We start from the raw sequence: 15913 nt of genomic DNA on the forward strand, positions 1-15913 counted from the left end.
GTGCTTCATTTGACTTGTGATAGCCGCCAGGAGGATTCATTCCATAACTTTCCCAGGGACTGAAGTATGACTGATGGGCCTGTAATTTCCTGGATCTTTCTTTAAGCCCTTCTTGTTGATGGGGGTGACGTTAGCCTTCTTTCAGACTTCTGGGACATCCCCCAATCTCCACAACTTCTCAGAGATTATGGACAGCAGCCTCGCAACCATGTCAGCCAGCTCTCTTAACACCCTCAGGTGGATAATGTCAGGGCCCATCGATTTGTCGGTGTCAAGATTCTGTAACAGTTCGCATACCAACTCCTCCTTCACTGACAGTGGGTCTGTGTTTGCATCAACCTGGATTTTTGTTCCCAAGGCCTGGAGGCCAACAGTGCTGGTAAAGACAAATGTGAAGAAAGTGTAGAGAGTTTATGCCTTTTCAGTGTTGTTGGTGAGTAATTCACCTCACCTGTTTAACAGCAGGCCAATATTTTCCTTCTGTTTCTGCTTGTTGTTTACATACCTGAAGAACCCTTTCTTGTAGTTTTTTGACATCTCTGGCCAATTTCAATTCGAGCTGAACTTTTGCTTTTCTAACTGCATCTCTGCGTGTCCTGGCAATGTCCCTGTAGTTCTCAATGGGCATTCATCTGCTTTTCCATCTCTGGTATGCTTCTCTTCATTTTGAGCAGACTCAGAAGCTTGCAGTTAAGCCAAGGGGGTCTCTTGCTCTGCCTACTTCCCTTACCTTTAAAGGGGATGAACTGTTTTTGTGCTTCCAGTAGAGCGTTCTTGAAAAACTCCCAGCACCCACTAGCTCCTTTATCATCCATGGAAGCTTCCCACAAAATCCTTCCCAACTGAGCTCTGAGCAAGCTGAAGTTTGCTCTTCTAAAATCTAAAAACTTTGTCTTAGTATTAACCTTCAGTGTGCTCAGCAGGATCCCAAACTCCACAATATTGTTATCACTGCAGACAAGGCTATCACTAACCGAGATATTACAAAGCAGATTTTCTTGGTTTGTGAGTAGCATGTCCAGCAGTGCCTCATTCCTGTTTGGCACATCTAACATTTGTATGAGGAAGCAGTCCTCCACGCATTCTATGAACTTGATAGATGACATGTGAGCTGCTGTATTGTTCTTCCAACAAATGTCTGGGTAGTTGAAGACACCCACAAAAAACAGGTTCTGGTGACTCGAAGCTTGCTTAAGTTACTCAAATATTGCTTCCTTGGCCTTATCATCTTGGTTTGAAGGTCAGTAGCAGATACCTACTGTAAGGTCCCACTTGGAGACAACCCCTCTGATCTTGACCCAGAGGCATTCGATACAGCTTCCACAATCGTCGTAGTTGACTTCTATACATTCAAGGTTCTCCTTAACATAGAGAGTGACTCCGCCTCATCTTCCCTGCCTGTCTCTATGTAACAGCCTATAGCCTTCCATCACAATCCTCCAGTCATGGAGGATTTACACAGTCCAAACATTCCCATTCCTAAATCCATTTCCAGTTACACAAGCATGTCATACTTAGCCTCTAAGTGAAACAAGTCAGAAATAGGAAGCTTGTATAATGGTTGTTTCTTGAGAAAGATAGATTATGAAGGAGAAGAATAGATCATTTAGGTTAGAATTAAGAGTCAAGTTAAAGGACATGGTGGAATTTTGAAGTCAGAGAGGATGTGAAAGAAAATACTCATTTCATTTGCTTTGCAAGGTACTTACACCACTGTGAGTGCGAAACAAAGAAACATGGCAGAAGAAGTGGCTTCAGACAGCAGAGCATCATTTAAAAGAACTTCTCTCTAAGGTGAGTTAGACCTAATCAACAATAAATTTGCATTTTCACTGATTTACAGGACTTTGTACAACAACATTACTAAATGGCATGGAGAGATAAAATTGAGGGTCCAGGAGTGTTTTTCCTAAATGCATTACATCTTCTAGATAGCCAGCAACGGAGAAAATACTTTAGAGAATATTGACCAGAATAAGTCATCCACCCAAGACTGAATGCTGTACAGCAGTCAAAACCAGGCAGCCCTATACAAAATATCATGCTGAATTCTTCTTCTACACAAATATATTCCCCGGTATTTTATCAGGGACCCAATCCTACATCTTTCTACAGCAACCATTCTTAAACTTTTTCTCAAAACAGTGGTGGCCTCATGGTGACTTGGCATGTCCCAAATGCTCATTATTCAGAGGGCTCCTGAATCCACTTGCAGTAGCTTGTTCTGGGCACAGGTCACATGCACCATGCTCAGGAACTGGGGTACATGTCTTTCACCACACTACAAACCTAGCCTCATGACAGGGCAACATGTGGCAAAAAGCCTCCCCTGACAGACATTAGCTGGTAACTTTTTGGCACGTGCTCATGAGATGGACATTATCTATGCGTGCTGCATTCGCAACACATATCATTTATATAGCCATTCTGGGACAGATTAAAGAAAACTTCTACATGAAGTCAGTGATGTTATCAAGCTTGCTTATACTAAAAATACTTTAATAAGTCCCATGTAAGGAAATTAAATTTGCTGCAATTTAAACAAGAGTCCATCTGCATGGAGTAAAAAAGAGATTCACAACATTTATTTCTTTTTTGAAATACCCTTCCAGAGAATTGATAATGCAAGCACATGGCAAAATAAGAGCGTATGGTAAAATTGGAGAAGCAGTTGAATATTTCTTATGGGAACATATGCACTGTGGAATAAGACTGTCAAATACTATGGCCAGAGTGACATGAAACATGTACTTGGTACTACAAACTGCAACACTACAGATTACATTATTCTATTTTCATCTGCCTTTCATTTTTAAGGGGTCAAAAATGTACAATGTTTAGAAGAGTTGCCTTTTTCAACGTATAATATTTAATTACTATCTGTTCTACAGATTTCATCCTCACCCACTTAGACCTATCAGCCAACTTATTCATAATAATTTTAAAATAAGATACACAAACTGACCTATTTGTTGTGTTGACGAAATCAAGCAAATTAACTACCACGAATATAACACCTACTCCTGCATTATCTTTGACTGCCTCTCCTAGTGTATGAGACGGGATTAAGTGTGCTTCCTTCGGTTATTAAAGCTCCATGCTTTCAATTTCTTGCAGGGTTTTACTAGAGAAACAATGCTTAAAAGCTAATGCAATGTTGACTCATCTTCATGTCACAAAAACTGAAAAATATTCTTTGCAATGGTCTGTTACATAGGGTTTGCAAGGATTTTTGGGGGGGAGGGGACTGACGGATAAAATGTTTGTGGGTAAAGTTGCTGTAGTACAGGAGGGACACAGGTAGTGCCATTATGCATATCAGGAAAATGCTTGGAAAAAACCTCAAATCGCTTGCTGTGGTTCCTTTTACCAGCGCAATTTAAGGATCTGAACTTCGGTTTTCATCCATACTGCATCACAACTGAAGAGTAAGGCCCGAAATTGTTTACTTCTCTACAGAAGCAACAGAGACCACCCAGTCAACCTTAAACGCGCTTCTAAGTGCTTTCTTTTAGAAAACGTTCTTAGATAAATGACCGGCCAAGTCTTCAATGTCTATCCCTGAACCCCGGTAATCACTCCATTACCACAAGAGTGAACACCTCAATGCTTCCCTTGAATCTGGGTCATCCGCAATGCAGCCATTTGCCAAAAATAACGGGCCAGCATAAAAACAAGAGCACGGGTGAAAAGCTGAAAGAGAGCGAGGAGCAGATGGGATGGTGGGAAGGGAAGGGACATATCCTGACTAACAGTTACTGGCTATTTTATCTGTCTGCAGTTAGGCGCACTGAAAATGGAGGGCAGGGTGTGACAGAGCAGCTGGGGGAGCAGATGGAATGGAGGAAAGGCTGAAAATTGTGACAAAGCTCTGCTAAACAGAATGTCAATTTATTTAATTTTTAAAGTGAGCAGTAGAAATGAAGACGGGCTGGGTCCAAGCTGTGGGGCAACTTCTAAAAATGTTCATTAATACACATTGTCAATGGGTAATAGTGACAAAAGTGTGTTTTGGAGACTGCAGAAACGAAGGGTGGGACTACATGTGTTCATTGACGTTGGTAGAAGTTAAGCTTGAAGAGCAGCAGGAGCAAGGGAGAGGCAGCCGAGGAGAGGCTGACATGTCAATATGAAACCTACTCCTGCACTCTGAAGCAGAGGGACAGATGTTGAATAGGAAAAGAGCAGAGACTGTACCACAGAACAGAAGCACAACAAAAATAAAGAATTCTGATTGAACACACATGCAAAATATCCATTTATAAAATAATCCAAAAGAAATCGTGGAATCCCCAGAGCTATAACAGTAACAAGATAAGGAACAGGTCTGCAAACGGAAAGTGAATGAGATGTGCTACCAGATCTCATGCATCAACAACTGCCACACCAAATGGAAGAATAAATTTAATTTCCCAACAACATATACTGTACCCTTCAGCAATCAATGGCAGTCATTCCTGTCTGCTCCGTTCTTTATCTAGCCCTAACCCAGAACCAGTCCCCTTTACTCAGCTTTGTTTTTCTGGCATTATATTTTGCTTGCAGTTGTTCCCTCCCTTCTCCCCAAGTTGAACTGTGGCCTGAGGTCAGCTCCTGTTTCTTTTCAAGGTATATACTTTCCTTCCAAAGCAAAGGTAAAAATTAGCTCCTGGGAAGTTCACACATGAAGGCGGGAACTGACAACATTTTTCCAAGAGAAGGATGATGCAAATGACATGTAATTCCCTACATCACTCCTATAAAAAGAGGACCACACAATTAAAAGCAAGCAGCTGTCAGTTAAGATCTATTTTCACAAATAGAACTTGTTTCTGAATTTAGGAATAAATGCTATATATAGTATTTGAGAAGATACTCATCTTCTCTATTGATGTCTTACTAAACATTCCCTCCACAAAACGCTGTCTTGCACTAGCACCAGTTCATTTTTAGATTTTCCAAAAGATCTACATTTATAGCATCTCTCAGCAAACAGCCAACCCTGCCTTCTGTTTGAAGTAAGCCTCCTACCAGCTCCTATGTATGCACTACACTTAGAGATGCATGTGTGAAAGTTTGACATACACAGAAGTAAATTTCTATACTTGCTCTTACACTTACTCTTTGCCCTCAAAGAACCTGCCCAAACATATTTTTTTTAAAAAAGTGGCAGCTTGTGAAAAGTGCAAAATGAACAGCATTGAAATGTACCATCCTCTTTTCGGTTCAATGTTTAAAGCAGGGAATTTAACCAAGTAATGGCAGTGTATATACTCCTATAAATGCGTCTCAGCCCTCAGCAAGGACAGGTCCAGAGAGACACGGACTCTCCTTTGTGTCCAGGTCCTTGACATCCTTAATTTTTGCTCTTCTGGTTCCCATTCTGCCCATTCCAGTTCTCTCAGTTCCCTCATCCACATTTTAACTTTTTTACCTTTTAAATTGAAATCCAATTGGGAAAGGATCTAACTTCACCCATCATTAGTGCTGCATTTTGGTCCTGCCCTTATGGCCCTCCCACATTGCCACTGTGCACCTGTTAACAAATAAATAATACACAGTAATAATCCCCATGGAGACATCTGATAAACACTCTCAGCAAATACAGACCTCACTTTCCCTGTTGCAAGTTTCTGTAGCTCAAGGCACAGCAGAAAGATGAGCGCGACGGTACTTTAACTTGTATTCCTGGAACTGCTGACATCTATTGTCTGGACTAATTTTTGAGGTGAACAAAGAGGGAGGCTGTATTCATGTAACAGTAACAAAGAAGCACGGAACCAGCACCACCCTGCCTTGTTTACACCCCGTATCATTATTTACATGCTTTTCAAACTGTATTATGTCCTGAGGACCAGAAAACTGCCTGATATCTCCAAAACAGAAGGGGAAGTAAATAATGCTGGTAGGTGGGAGAAACATTTTTTTGTTATGACAACTGAGCAAGGGGCTTCCCAGCTGGCATTGCAGTCTGAAGCACAGCAGCAATCATCTGGTTAAAGACAGATGGAAAATCACAATAGTTCCTCCACCGCTGACATCAAAAATATTTCTTGCACAGATTTGACAAAAAAAGGATGCTTGTACACAAAATGTAGGAAATGACAGAATGTTATCTCTGAAATCTTACTGCAGCCACTTTTGTCATTCACCATATAAAAGCCTGTATCATATTGCATATGCCTGTCCCTCACACAAAACAACACCTACTGGATTTTTCAGTCTTTGTTACCGAGTCTGAGGCAAGAAGTTCCCCCAGTAAAGAAAACCAGAGTCAGAGTGCAAGTGTGTGCACGTTTTTAGAAGGGTTCTCAAAATGTTCTGGAATCCACTTCCATGAAGACAAATGAACCCTTACAAGAAGAGGGTGGAGAAAAGAGGGGAAAAAAATAAAATCAACCAAAAGCAGAAAAAAGGCAAGAATTACTTGACTCAAAATTGTTGGCGAAGCTAAAAGTCAGTGGAAAAAACCTAGGATGCATCAGCCAGCCCATATTCACCTTTCATGGTCATTTAGCAGCTCAGTACGAAAGAGCACCTCGATAACTCAGCCTGACGCTTCTAGGTACCAAACGCAAAGACCAGTTGTCACAAGTCTGCCCCAGCTAACATCCACATCTAGAGAAAGGAGTTTCCATTGATTTTGAGTCAGAGTACACCTACTTTGGGTAGTAGAGACTTCTGGTTAGAACAATGATATGGCTGAACTCAAGGTTAGGGCAGGGGGTGTGGTGCACCACTGGTCTGGGTTTTGACATTGTGAGTGATACCTATATTTCAAAACCCAACGCTGCACTGAAGAGTAAGAATCTGATCAAGGGACTTTGTTCAACTACCCCACCTTATATTCTTACAGATTCTCAGAGAATGAAGAGACAAGCCCAAAAGAAGTCTACAGGAAGCACATAAAAAGTTTATGAAGAAAGTACCATTGGGAATGCTTGCCACATAATTGAATCACCATGTTGCAATAAAAGCATGTCTAAATTACACAAAACCGTTGTTAAAAAAGGAAAGGCCAGACAGGCTCGACATTAGTAAACCAGTGATATAAATACTCTTTCCACCAAATGAAGCAAAATAAAAATCAAAGCCTAATGTGTGCTGAAGAACAGCTGAGAAGGGTCTTTATTTATTACAGAGATCTTATTAAACCTCTAATCTTGCAAGGTGGTCAACGAACATACTTCCCTTGAATAAGTTCCTAGTGTTTGGTCAGATCTTGCCTCAGTCAGCTACAGAAGGAAGCTTCACAGTTATCTCACGGTAGTTTAAAATGAGTTATAATTGCAAAAAGGAATTTTGTCATTAAAGGAGATAGTTATATGTTTGCTCAATGTATACAGGACATGGTTGTGAAATTCACGGGAATCTTTATCTCAGCTAGGCTGAATTTGGGGCCTAACATAGGGCTGAGTAATTACTACAGCAGAACCCAATTGGTTTCTTTGTCCCGCTTACTTTGAATACAGAGGCTCAGCCTACTACCCTGTACTGCCTATGTACATTTGCAAGGGGGAGATTCCAAGTAGTCGAGCTCCTCCTCTTCCTCTTCCTTTCCTTGGCTTTTGGCTCTTACATTGTACTGCTTTGGGTGCTTTTCATATTCCTCTCCATGAGACAAATCATCTAGCAATAAAATAACCAGAGGAAGTAAAGCTTTCTGCCAGGATAAAGCACCAGGTCAGCTCAGCAAAGATTCCTGCAGGAAGGCGTGCAGAGGAGGAAGTGGTGAGACTGCAAGGAAGGGAGGAAAGGGAAATCAAACCTTTCCCTCTTCAATAGCAGAGAGCAGTTAGATCAGCTTAATTCCCTGTTGAACCACAGCCCAGAGGTCAGGCCCATCAGTCAGTAACTTTCCATCCTCCACACCAGCCGTCTGCAGGATCATTGCATAATGCATAACTTATTATGAATAACTGTAGAAATTTTAATGTACCTAGCAGAAGAAACAGGGCAAACCAAATCAAACAGAGAAAAAAAAGGGACAAAACCCCCTTACCACACCCAGCTTTTTGAAAGATATCTAAAATTCTGTTCTATGCAAAGCTGAGGATGCCAATTGTCATTGATCATGTCTCTGGTACCCAAAACAATAGTGATATTTTAACTACAGAGACAAATGTATGGAGTTCATTCTTTTGGGGGGAAAAATCTAGCACACTAACCAAATCTAATCTAATGCACTAATGAAAAACACGGATATCATACAAAATATTTCCCCTTTTGTAAAAGGGGGGTGGGAAGGCAATTACAGTAGTATTGAAACGGACTTAATTAGTGCTCCTCATTACAGCCATAAATGAAAATGTTGAAATCAAAGTATTTTATGCTTTAAAAAAACAAAAACACTTGCAAGGATAGTACAAATTACTTTCAAATAACCACGCTTAAAATCAGTTGGATTCTCAAATTGAATTGTTTATGGTGTATTTCATTTCTTACTGAATAAAGATAGAAATAAGATCTTAAACTAGAAATTCATCATAGGATGATTTTTAGAAGAGAGATCTTTATGTCTCTGTTTAAAAAATTCTTACTAGACTGACTGACATGTTTTCACTTTACGAAAGAACTAAGAAGATAAATGTTCCTGTTTCAATTGAGATTGAAACATTAATTTTAACAATCTACCAATTTTACCTCCTTTGCTACGTCTCTTCTTTTGGATAATTTCCAAATATTTCTTTTGTAAAAATCTATTGATGTAAAGATGTTGCCACCTATTCTAAGGCTTAAATCATTCTAAATCTATTTTTATACCAAGACCTAATTTCTTGTCTAGATCTATATCTTGTTTCCCTTAAGGAAAAAGGAGAAGGAAATAAATTTAAATCATTGGAAGAATGATAGCCATTAGCATTTTCTTTCAGAAGTCTGACGTTATTTATTAAAAAGTCAATACAAATTCTGTCATTGGTTTCAAACAAATTACTACTGGAATCTCTGTTCATCTGTAAGAAATAAATATAGAATCAGTGAAATAGAGCACTACTTTGCTTAGTACAGGTCTAAATATCTCCTGAAAAAGTAAAGAAAAAAAAACAACCACAAAAAAACCCCGAACTGATAAAAATATAATGAAACTTCTCCAGTTTAATACAAACTTCACAGATTTGCCCTAGCTTATGATGCATAGCCTTCACTGTTGTTTCATATACACCGTTTTAATGAAAAGACAGTATTACTTAATTGAGCTCTAATTTACTGATATCTAACAAGTAACCTCTAGGGGAAAAAAAAGATACTTAGATAACTTCTCACAACACAACTCACTGAAACCTGAAAGTTCAGAGCAGTGTAAGCTGAACAATACATAAGAAGGAGTATCAGGAAATCAGGAAGCTGGCAACCAGTACAAATGAAAATTTTCAGATCCAATTTTACGGGTCAGGAAGTTTACTGTTTTCAGTAAATAATGGTATATATGCTGATTTAACTTCTCATGAATAATTCCCATGCTTCTTTATTCATTCTAGTTCAATATGCCTGAGATGACATTTAAAACCTGTCAGACTGCTACAAAAGTGTTATTTACCCATATTGTGCTAGGTTTCAACTGCTGAGATTTAAACTACCATAAAACATGAATAAATATAGGGTCCAATTCTTTTTATATATATTTTTTGTCAGTACAGGTATTCAGTGAAGGACAAGACTCAAATGGGCTTTATTTAGATTTCTAAATGTTTCTTTCGCAAGAGAATTGAGACAATATAGTGGGGATAAAAGGGAAATAGTTTTGATATTTGTTTATTCTAATATTTGGTATTTGTCATTCTTTGTTATCAATTCAATTTTAAAAACAGAGCAGAATTAAAATTCTATTTATTCTTCAAGATTTTTTAAAATATATTTTATTAGTTAAACACCTCCTGCTCAACTAAATTATGTAACTCAACTTTAGCAACAATATATGAGAAGGCTTGGTAAATAGAATGGTTTAAAAAAAAAAAAAAGCAGCAGCAGAAACCTGTGCTTTTTATTTTTTCAGAAACTCATCTGCTATTCTGGGGACAAAAATAAACTTTCCTTTTCAAAAATAGCCTTCAAGAGCCAACACAGCAAGTGAGTGAAGCACAAGAATGCAAAGGATTTCAGCTTGTCAACAGAAGAAATTTAAGTGAAAAACCCATCCCCCAGAACGGGGTTCTCAACGCCACAGAGACTAGGCTTGCAGCACACCTCTCGCTGAGCCAGGATTATGGGAATGCTTCCAAAAGCCAGATTACAAGGGACAAAAAGGAAATTTATACAAGCCATTAGGGAATTTGCAGTTCATTTTAAATGTAGTAATTAGAGAATGTCGTGTCACTCCACCCCTTGATAAGGAAGGGTCAAAGTCCAAATACTCATCTGCTCCTCAGTCTCAGCGTTGAAGAAAATGGGAGCGTGTTAGAAAAGTGAGGAGAGCGCAATGAGGGGTAGCTTGCAAAGACTGTCGCTCATGTTGTTCTAGAGAAACCTTCGAGGTAGAAGGCAAAGCACGACTCAGCCACCACCAAATGCAGCAAGATCTGCCCAATGCACTAATTTAGATGCCAAAACTATTCATATTAAAAATGCTGGCTTCAGAAATATTTCAGGGAAAGGTGTGCAAGTGTCTTCTAAGGAAGGTCTGCAGCCTTGTTTCCAAACAGACATGCAAAACAAGGGAGACATGGAAGACATTGGACAGGCCTTTAAAAACACTGGATGAAAACAAAGGGGAGGAATGGGGTAAAATGCAATTGGTTCATTGTCAAAGAGCCAGCATTACTGCCAGCATAGCTTAACTATAATTAGAACGATGTGTTAGAAATTAATCCAACACATATAGCCCCACTCTCATAATGCCACGTCCTTATAATTTCTATGGTATTTAGGCACTAATTTCTATGGTATTTAGGCACTTAATTCCTTAAGAGTTCTTTTAAAGTTTCTAATACAGTAACATCAAATACAAAAAGCCGCTACACTTATATTTCCTCATACAGCTGGATGTCTAAAAAACTATGTTGTCTTCCAGTCCAGAGAAAAATGTATGCAGCTGGTCAGATGGTGAAGCTCGGTTTCACCCCAGAGGGAGGATTAATGGATCTGATAAATTCATTCTCTAGGAACGAAAAAAGCTGCTTCTAGACTGTCACTGAATTTGCAGTGATGGACAGTTGGATGATATAAGGTAGCACGGGCTGTTACTGGCTACTAAATTACTTAGCTGTATCAGCTGCCACACATGGAATGCCACAACAGTGAAAACTGAAATGGGTGGAATGGAGAACAAGCATAATGACTTGAACATCAGGACTTCATCAGGCTGCAGAGCGAGCCACCACCACCACATTATATAGGAGCAGGAATTCTGCGCACTTATCACTACTAAGGAAGCAAGACATAGGAATTATAGGGTTTCATAGTGAGCAAACCTGCAGACTAAAATCACAATCAAAATTAAAATAGGGCTTTTTGCATATGATTGCATGTCAAAGATAATTTCGTCCTTTGGAAATGACAGCATGTAGGCCAAAAGTATAAGTAAAGTGAAAATATCAGAGGTCTTCAAAGCAAAACAGTATTTTCTTTACTTGGCTCTTTAGTGGCATGAGATTTCCCAGTCTAAGCTTGTTCCCAGATGCAAGCAGCTGCTACACACGCATTTGTCCAGGAAACACATGGTTAGAAATATACACTCCTCATTTTAGTGAAGATGAATATTTTAAGGACATCCTGAGCGAAATCAGAATACAAATGTTAAAACTAGCTTCTGTTCATCCATATACAATGTGACAAGCAGTTGCTTACTCTAGGACTGCAGAGGCAGCTTTTAAGACCATGCATATTTCAGTTTTGCTTTGCTGATACTTTGCAAAATTCTGGTTATGTGGCTTATCTCAAATACTGGAGGGTGGGCAAGGGAATGCTAACTCTTTTATCTGTTATCCATGACTTTCAATCTAGATTAAACCAAACCAGTAAGCAGGAAACTTCAGATGAGCATGGAGCCACGAAACAAGAACATGAAGTGAAGATAGATTCAACTTACAATTAAATCTTGAATAAGTGAAATAGAAAGCATCCTCTTGACACCATTTTCCACAATTACTCCAAGCCAATTAAGCGCACCCCAGTACCACAGATAACTCTGTCCTCCATGCCAGTAGCTTACAAAGGCAAAAGTAAGGGCTGTGGAAAAGAGTGTTCCCAGCAGACTGGACTGAGATCCTCCCATCGGAACATAAATGTACCTGTAGGTGAAATGACAGATAAGCAACATTATTGGAGATTTCATAGAAATCTCAGAAAAACACCTACTACAGAACAAAACTGTTATTTTGTGACATAAAAAAAAAATAAATTGAATAATTACCTGACATTCTCTATTTACAGAGCTTACCCTAGTTTCTGCAAAGCTGTAGACCACTTCATGAAATATGTGCATATAACACTTGGCAAAGAGACAATTTTGTGGTCATGGGAACTCTGCTTTAGGCAAATGTATAGCATAAACAATATTCTCAAAACTGCAAAATGCTAATGTTCGGGTTTTTTAAATTGCAGTAGTTGTAAGACAGCTTACATACACAGAAATTACATGTCCTCTTCACGTGAATTTAAATAATAAGACCCTTTAAAAAATTTAAAACATTATATAAAGTCATATATATCATATATAGTCATAACCCACAGAATGTTTTCCACTTGTCAGAAATGTAGACACATGCAAACATGTTTTACTTTTAAAAGCTTGTTATTTCTTTCTTTTTACATCTTTCATTAAATATTATATGAACTGAAAAGATTTCCTATCTGGTTCTCCTACCATACACTCAGGATCATGTCTGCCTAATGACCTTCAGAGCACATGTACCAAAAAAACCGCAAAACTTATACGAAGCACCCTGCATGCAATTATATTCTGTATTTAAACTGAATGCAGGAGTCAGAACCTTAGTCTTTAATTGATGCTTATAAGTGTCCAGAAAGCAGTGCTTGTTTGTAAAAATACCAGAAGCAATGGGATTCTGAAAGCTGGCACTCTTTTCTGGGTCACTCCACTTCCTCCTGCCTAGAGAGCTACATCCACTCCTGGCATTTTCCAAGTAAGGCCCGGCCACTGGCCAGCCTTTATCTGAAAAAGTCACATATTTCTGTCAACACTTCGAAGAAGCTCATCAGGTAACAGAGTCACCATCCAACTCATCGGTAGGGGCGAGGAGATACGGTATATGAGAACTGCTGGTGACAGTTCTCCTCAGCTGTCATTCCTTCGGCATGACGCGCTCTACTCATACCTGAGACTATTCCTACTTGCTAAGATAATTAGAGGAAATTTTTTGCAGTAAAATTTTTTATCTCTGGTTATTTGTTTTTATATTCAGAGATAATTAGTAGCTTAAAAAAATTAAAGGGGAAATTCACATACTGCTTTATTCCTAATCTTAGGAAGTAAGAGAATACAGTAACGGTGTAAAATAAAGCAATAAGAGTAATGAAAAGGTAAACACAGAAGTCATTAAAAATACAACTGTCAAACACACCAAATTCTCTCTAAGCATAACATCAATACAACTTTTTACTTCAACCTGCTACAGGGAACATCTGACTACATTTATAGTGATTTTCAGTATAAATGTGCTTTTTACTAAGAAAATAATTAGAAATTAAGATCAATAGTTTTTATTTATGTTGTGTTTTTCTTCTCTCTCCCCTTCCTATGTTTTTCTCGGGTCTAGTCTTTTCTCTTCACATATATAAAGAAACAGGGTGGCAATAATAGACACTTGCAATCGCAATCAATTAGTCTAACAGCAGAGAGGTACTCAGCAGTCTGTAACCAGGGGGATGCCCTGCAGGGCTCTGGCATGGAGGGTGAAGAAAGCAGAGCCACAGACCCCCTGCTTCGGACAAACTCCTTCCACGCAAAGGACTACAGAAACAAAAGACCAACGCAGTCCATTCTCTCTTAGGACATACCTTCCCAACACCTTCCCTCTCCTTTTTAAAGGCTGACTGTTCTATTTTTTAGGCAGGGCCCGTGGTCATTAGTGGTTCCCCCGGCAAGCTGGCTGGAGGAGGGCTGGCAGCCCTGTTCCACAGCAGAGAAACCCCAGCCCTGAGGAGCAGAACCTTGGTGCCCCTGCGAGCACAGCACCACCTCCTTTGGCAGAGCTTCACCCCAAGGAGCCTGACACAGGACACTGCCTGTCCCAGCAAAGCTTGCTCTCTGCCGTACGTTTACTGAAACACGGCATTTAAAAGTAACCCAGACAGCGTCGAAGAGACGCATCTCTGTGACGGAGACCTTACTCTAAGCCCTCAGGAAACCCTTCTGCTGACCTCATAGGGTCCTGGGTTAAATCTACGTCACAAAAGGTGGCTTTTAGTGCAGAAGTCGCTCCAGGTTTCCGAACAGGCCCTTTCCCTGCACCGAGACAGAGCTGTTGTGCAGGCACCAGCCATCTTGTCGTCACAGGCAGCCTCTGCTGGCACTGGCACGGCCAGGGACGGCCTGGCAGCACCAGCTTCTGCATTTGCAGTGGAAGCTCAGTTTAAGTTGGTCTGAATGTCTTTCAGATTACTGTGCAGAGAAAAATAGGCTATTTTCTGATTTTTGATGTCCAACAACAGCAGCTAAGTAATTGAGCAGCAATAACTCATAATTCTGATGAATCTTCAAGGTTAGTGAAGTTTCAGCTCCTTGTAAGGCCCACAGCAATTGTGCAACTGAAAATTCGCTTGCGCTAACTTTACGAAGACCTGTCTGAAGAGAGTCTGCTTCCTTGCCTGCAGAGAAATGCAAAGCAGAAAGTAATGCCTCTCTCCTTCCCTGCTAGCTGCCATAAGAAAATAGAACGGTGGCGGCTGCCATTTTTTGTCACAAGGGCACTAACCCCCCTCAGCCCCTGTGGTCTTGCCTTCCCTTGTCAGGGCATTCCCACTGGCAATTTTAAAGTAGGTATAAAGGGCTGATGGTTGTTGAGTCATTTCTCTCAAGCAGCATGAAGAGCAGTATGTATGGTTCCTATGCTTTTTATGCAGAAAAAAATGTGAAAAATCCATTATTACTTCACAGAAAACATCAGGAAAAAAAAATAATAATATCTTTGCTACCTCATCACCCACGCACATCATGTCCATGCCATGTTCTTGTGCTCACGCTCTTACGTTGTCAGGCCTGCGTACCAGCAATAGGCAACGCAGCGTGCAGCCAGGGCCAGCCCCTGGCTCCCTGACAGCCACTTTGTGCGCTCTGATACAGCCAAAATTGTCTTGCGAAAGAACGACCGCAAGAGCCCTTGTTGTTACAAAAATGCATTTTGCTTATTTTTGAGCATCATGGTAGTTTAGAATCTAATTTCTCAATACGTTCCCCATGTGTTTACACAGAAAATGCTCATTTGACTACAGAAAGCTACGTTTACAATAAAGTGTGAGGAAGAATAAACCAGTGAATAGTATTAAGCAAGAAGACAGAAGAAACATGTTACTTCTGTATTATCATTTATGACACAACACATGCTTTGAAACTAAGGATTTGTTGTGGTTTAAACCCAGCCAACAGCTAAGCCCCACACAGCCCCTCACTCACTCCCCCCTGGCGGGATGGGGAAGAAAAGGAGTCTCTTACAGTACATTTGGAAAGTTTTTCTGTCCTCCTGTTCACTAACAAAATCCATGAGGAGGGAAGAAGGGAGAGAGAGAGAGATTAACGGGCAATGGCTACTACGATTTGATGTCTTTTATATATATATATCTGCATGCTTCCCAAATTTTTCCTCCTTACCAATACTAGCTTCCATCTGTCCTACAGTCCTTCTGTCCTGCAATTGGAAACTCAGGGTTTACACAAACAGAGAGGTTGCTGTAGAGCACGTTGATCTACTGCGCCATATGCAGAATAGCATTACATAAATATCTCATTTTAAGCTTCCACGCAGTTTTTAAGACTATT

General features: G+C 39.9%; 1 protein-coding gene across 1 annotated transcript in view; it reads right to left on the bottom strand.

Annotated features, from left to right (window-relative positions):
- The window catches only part of HHAT (hedgehog acyltransferase), a 156611-nt gene that overhangs the window by 69197 nt on the left and 71501 nt on the right, over positions 1–15913 (bottom strand). The window contains exon 10 of the mRNA XM_054196883.1: positions 12005–12206. Within this exon, the coding sequence (XP_054052858.1) occupies positions 12005–12206 (202 nt within the window). The remainder of the gene's footprint in view (positions 1–12004; positions 12207–15913) is intronic.

This window comes from Rissa tridactyla, chromosome 3 (genome assembly GCF_028500815.1).
Source record: "Rissa tridactyla isolate bRisTri1 chromosome 3, bRisTri1.patW.cur.20221130, whole genome shotgun sequence".
In the NCBI taxonomy this organism is placed as follows: Eukaryota; Metazoa; Chordata; class Aves; order Charadriiformes; family Laridae; genus Rissa; species Rissa tridactyla.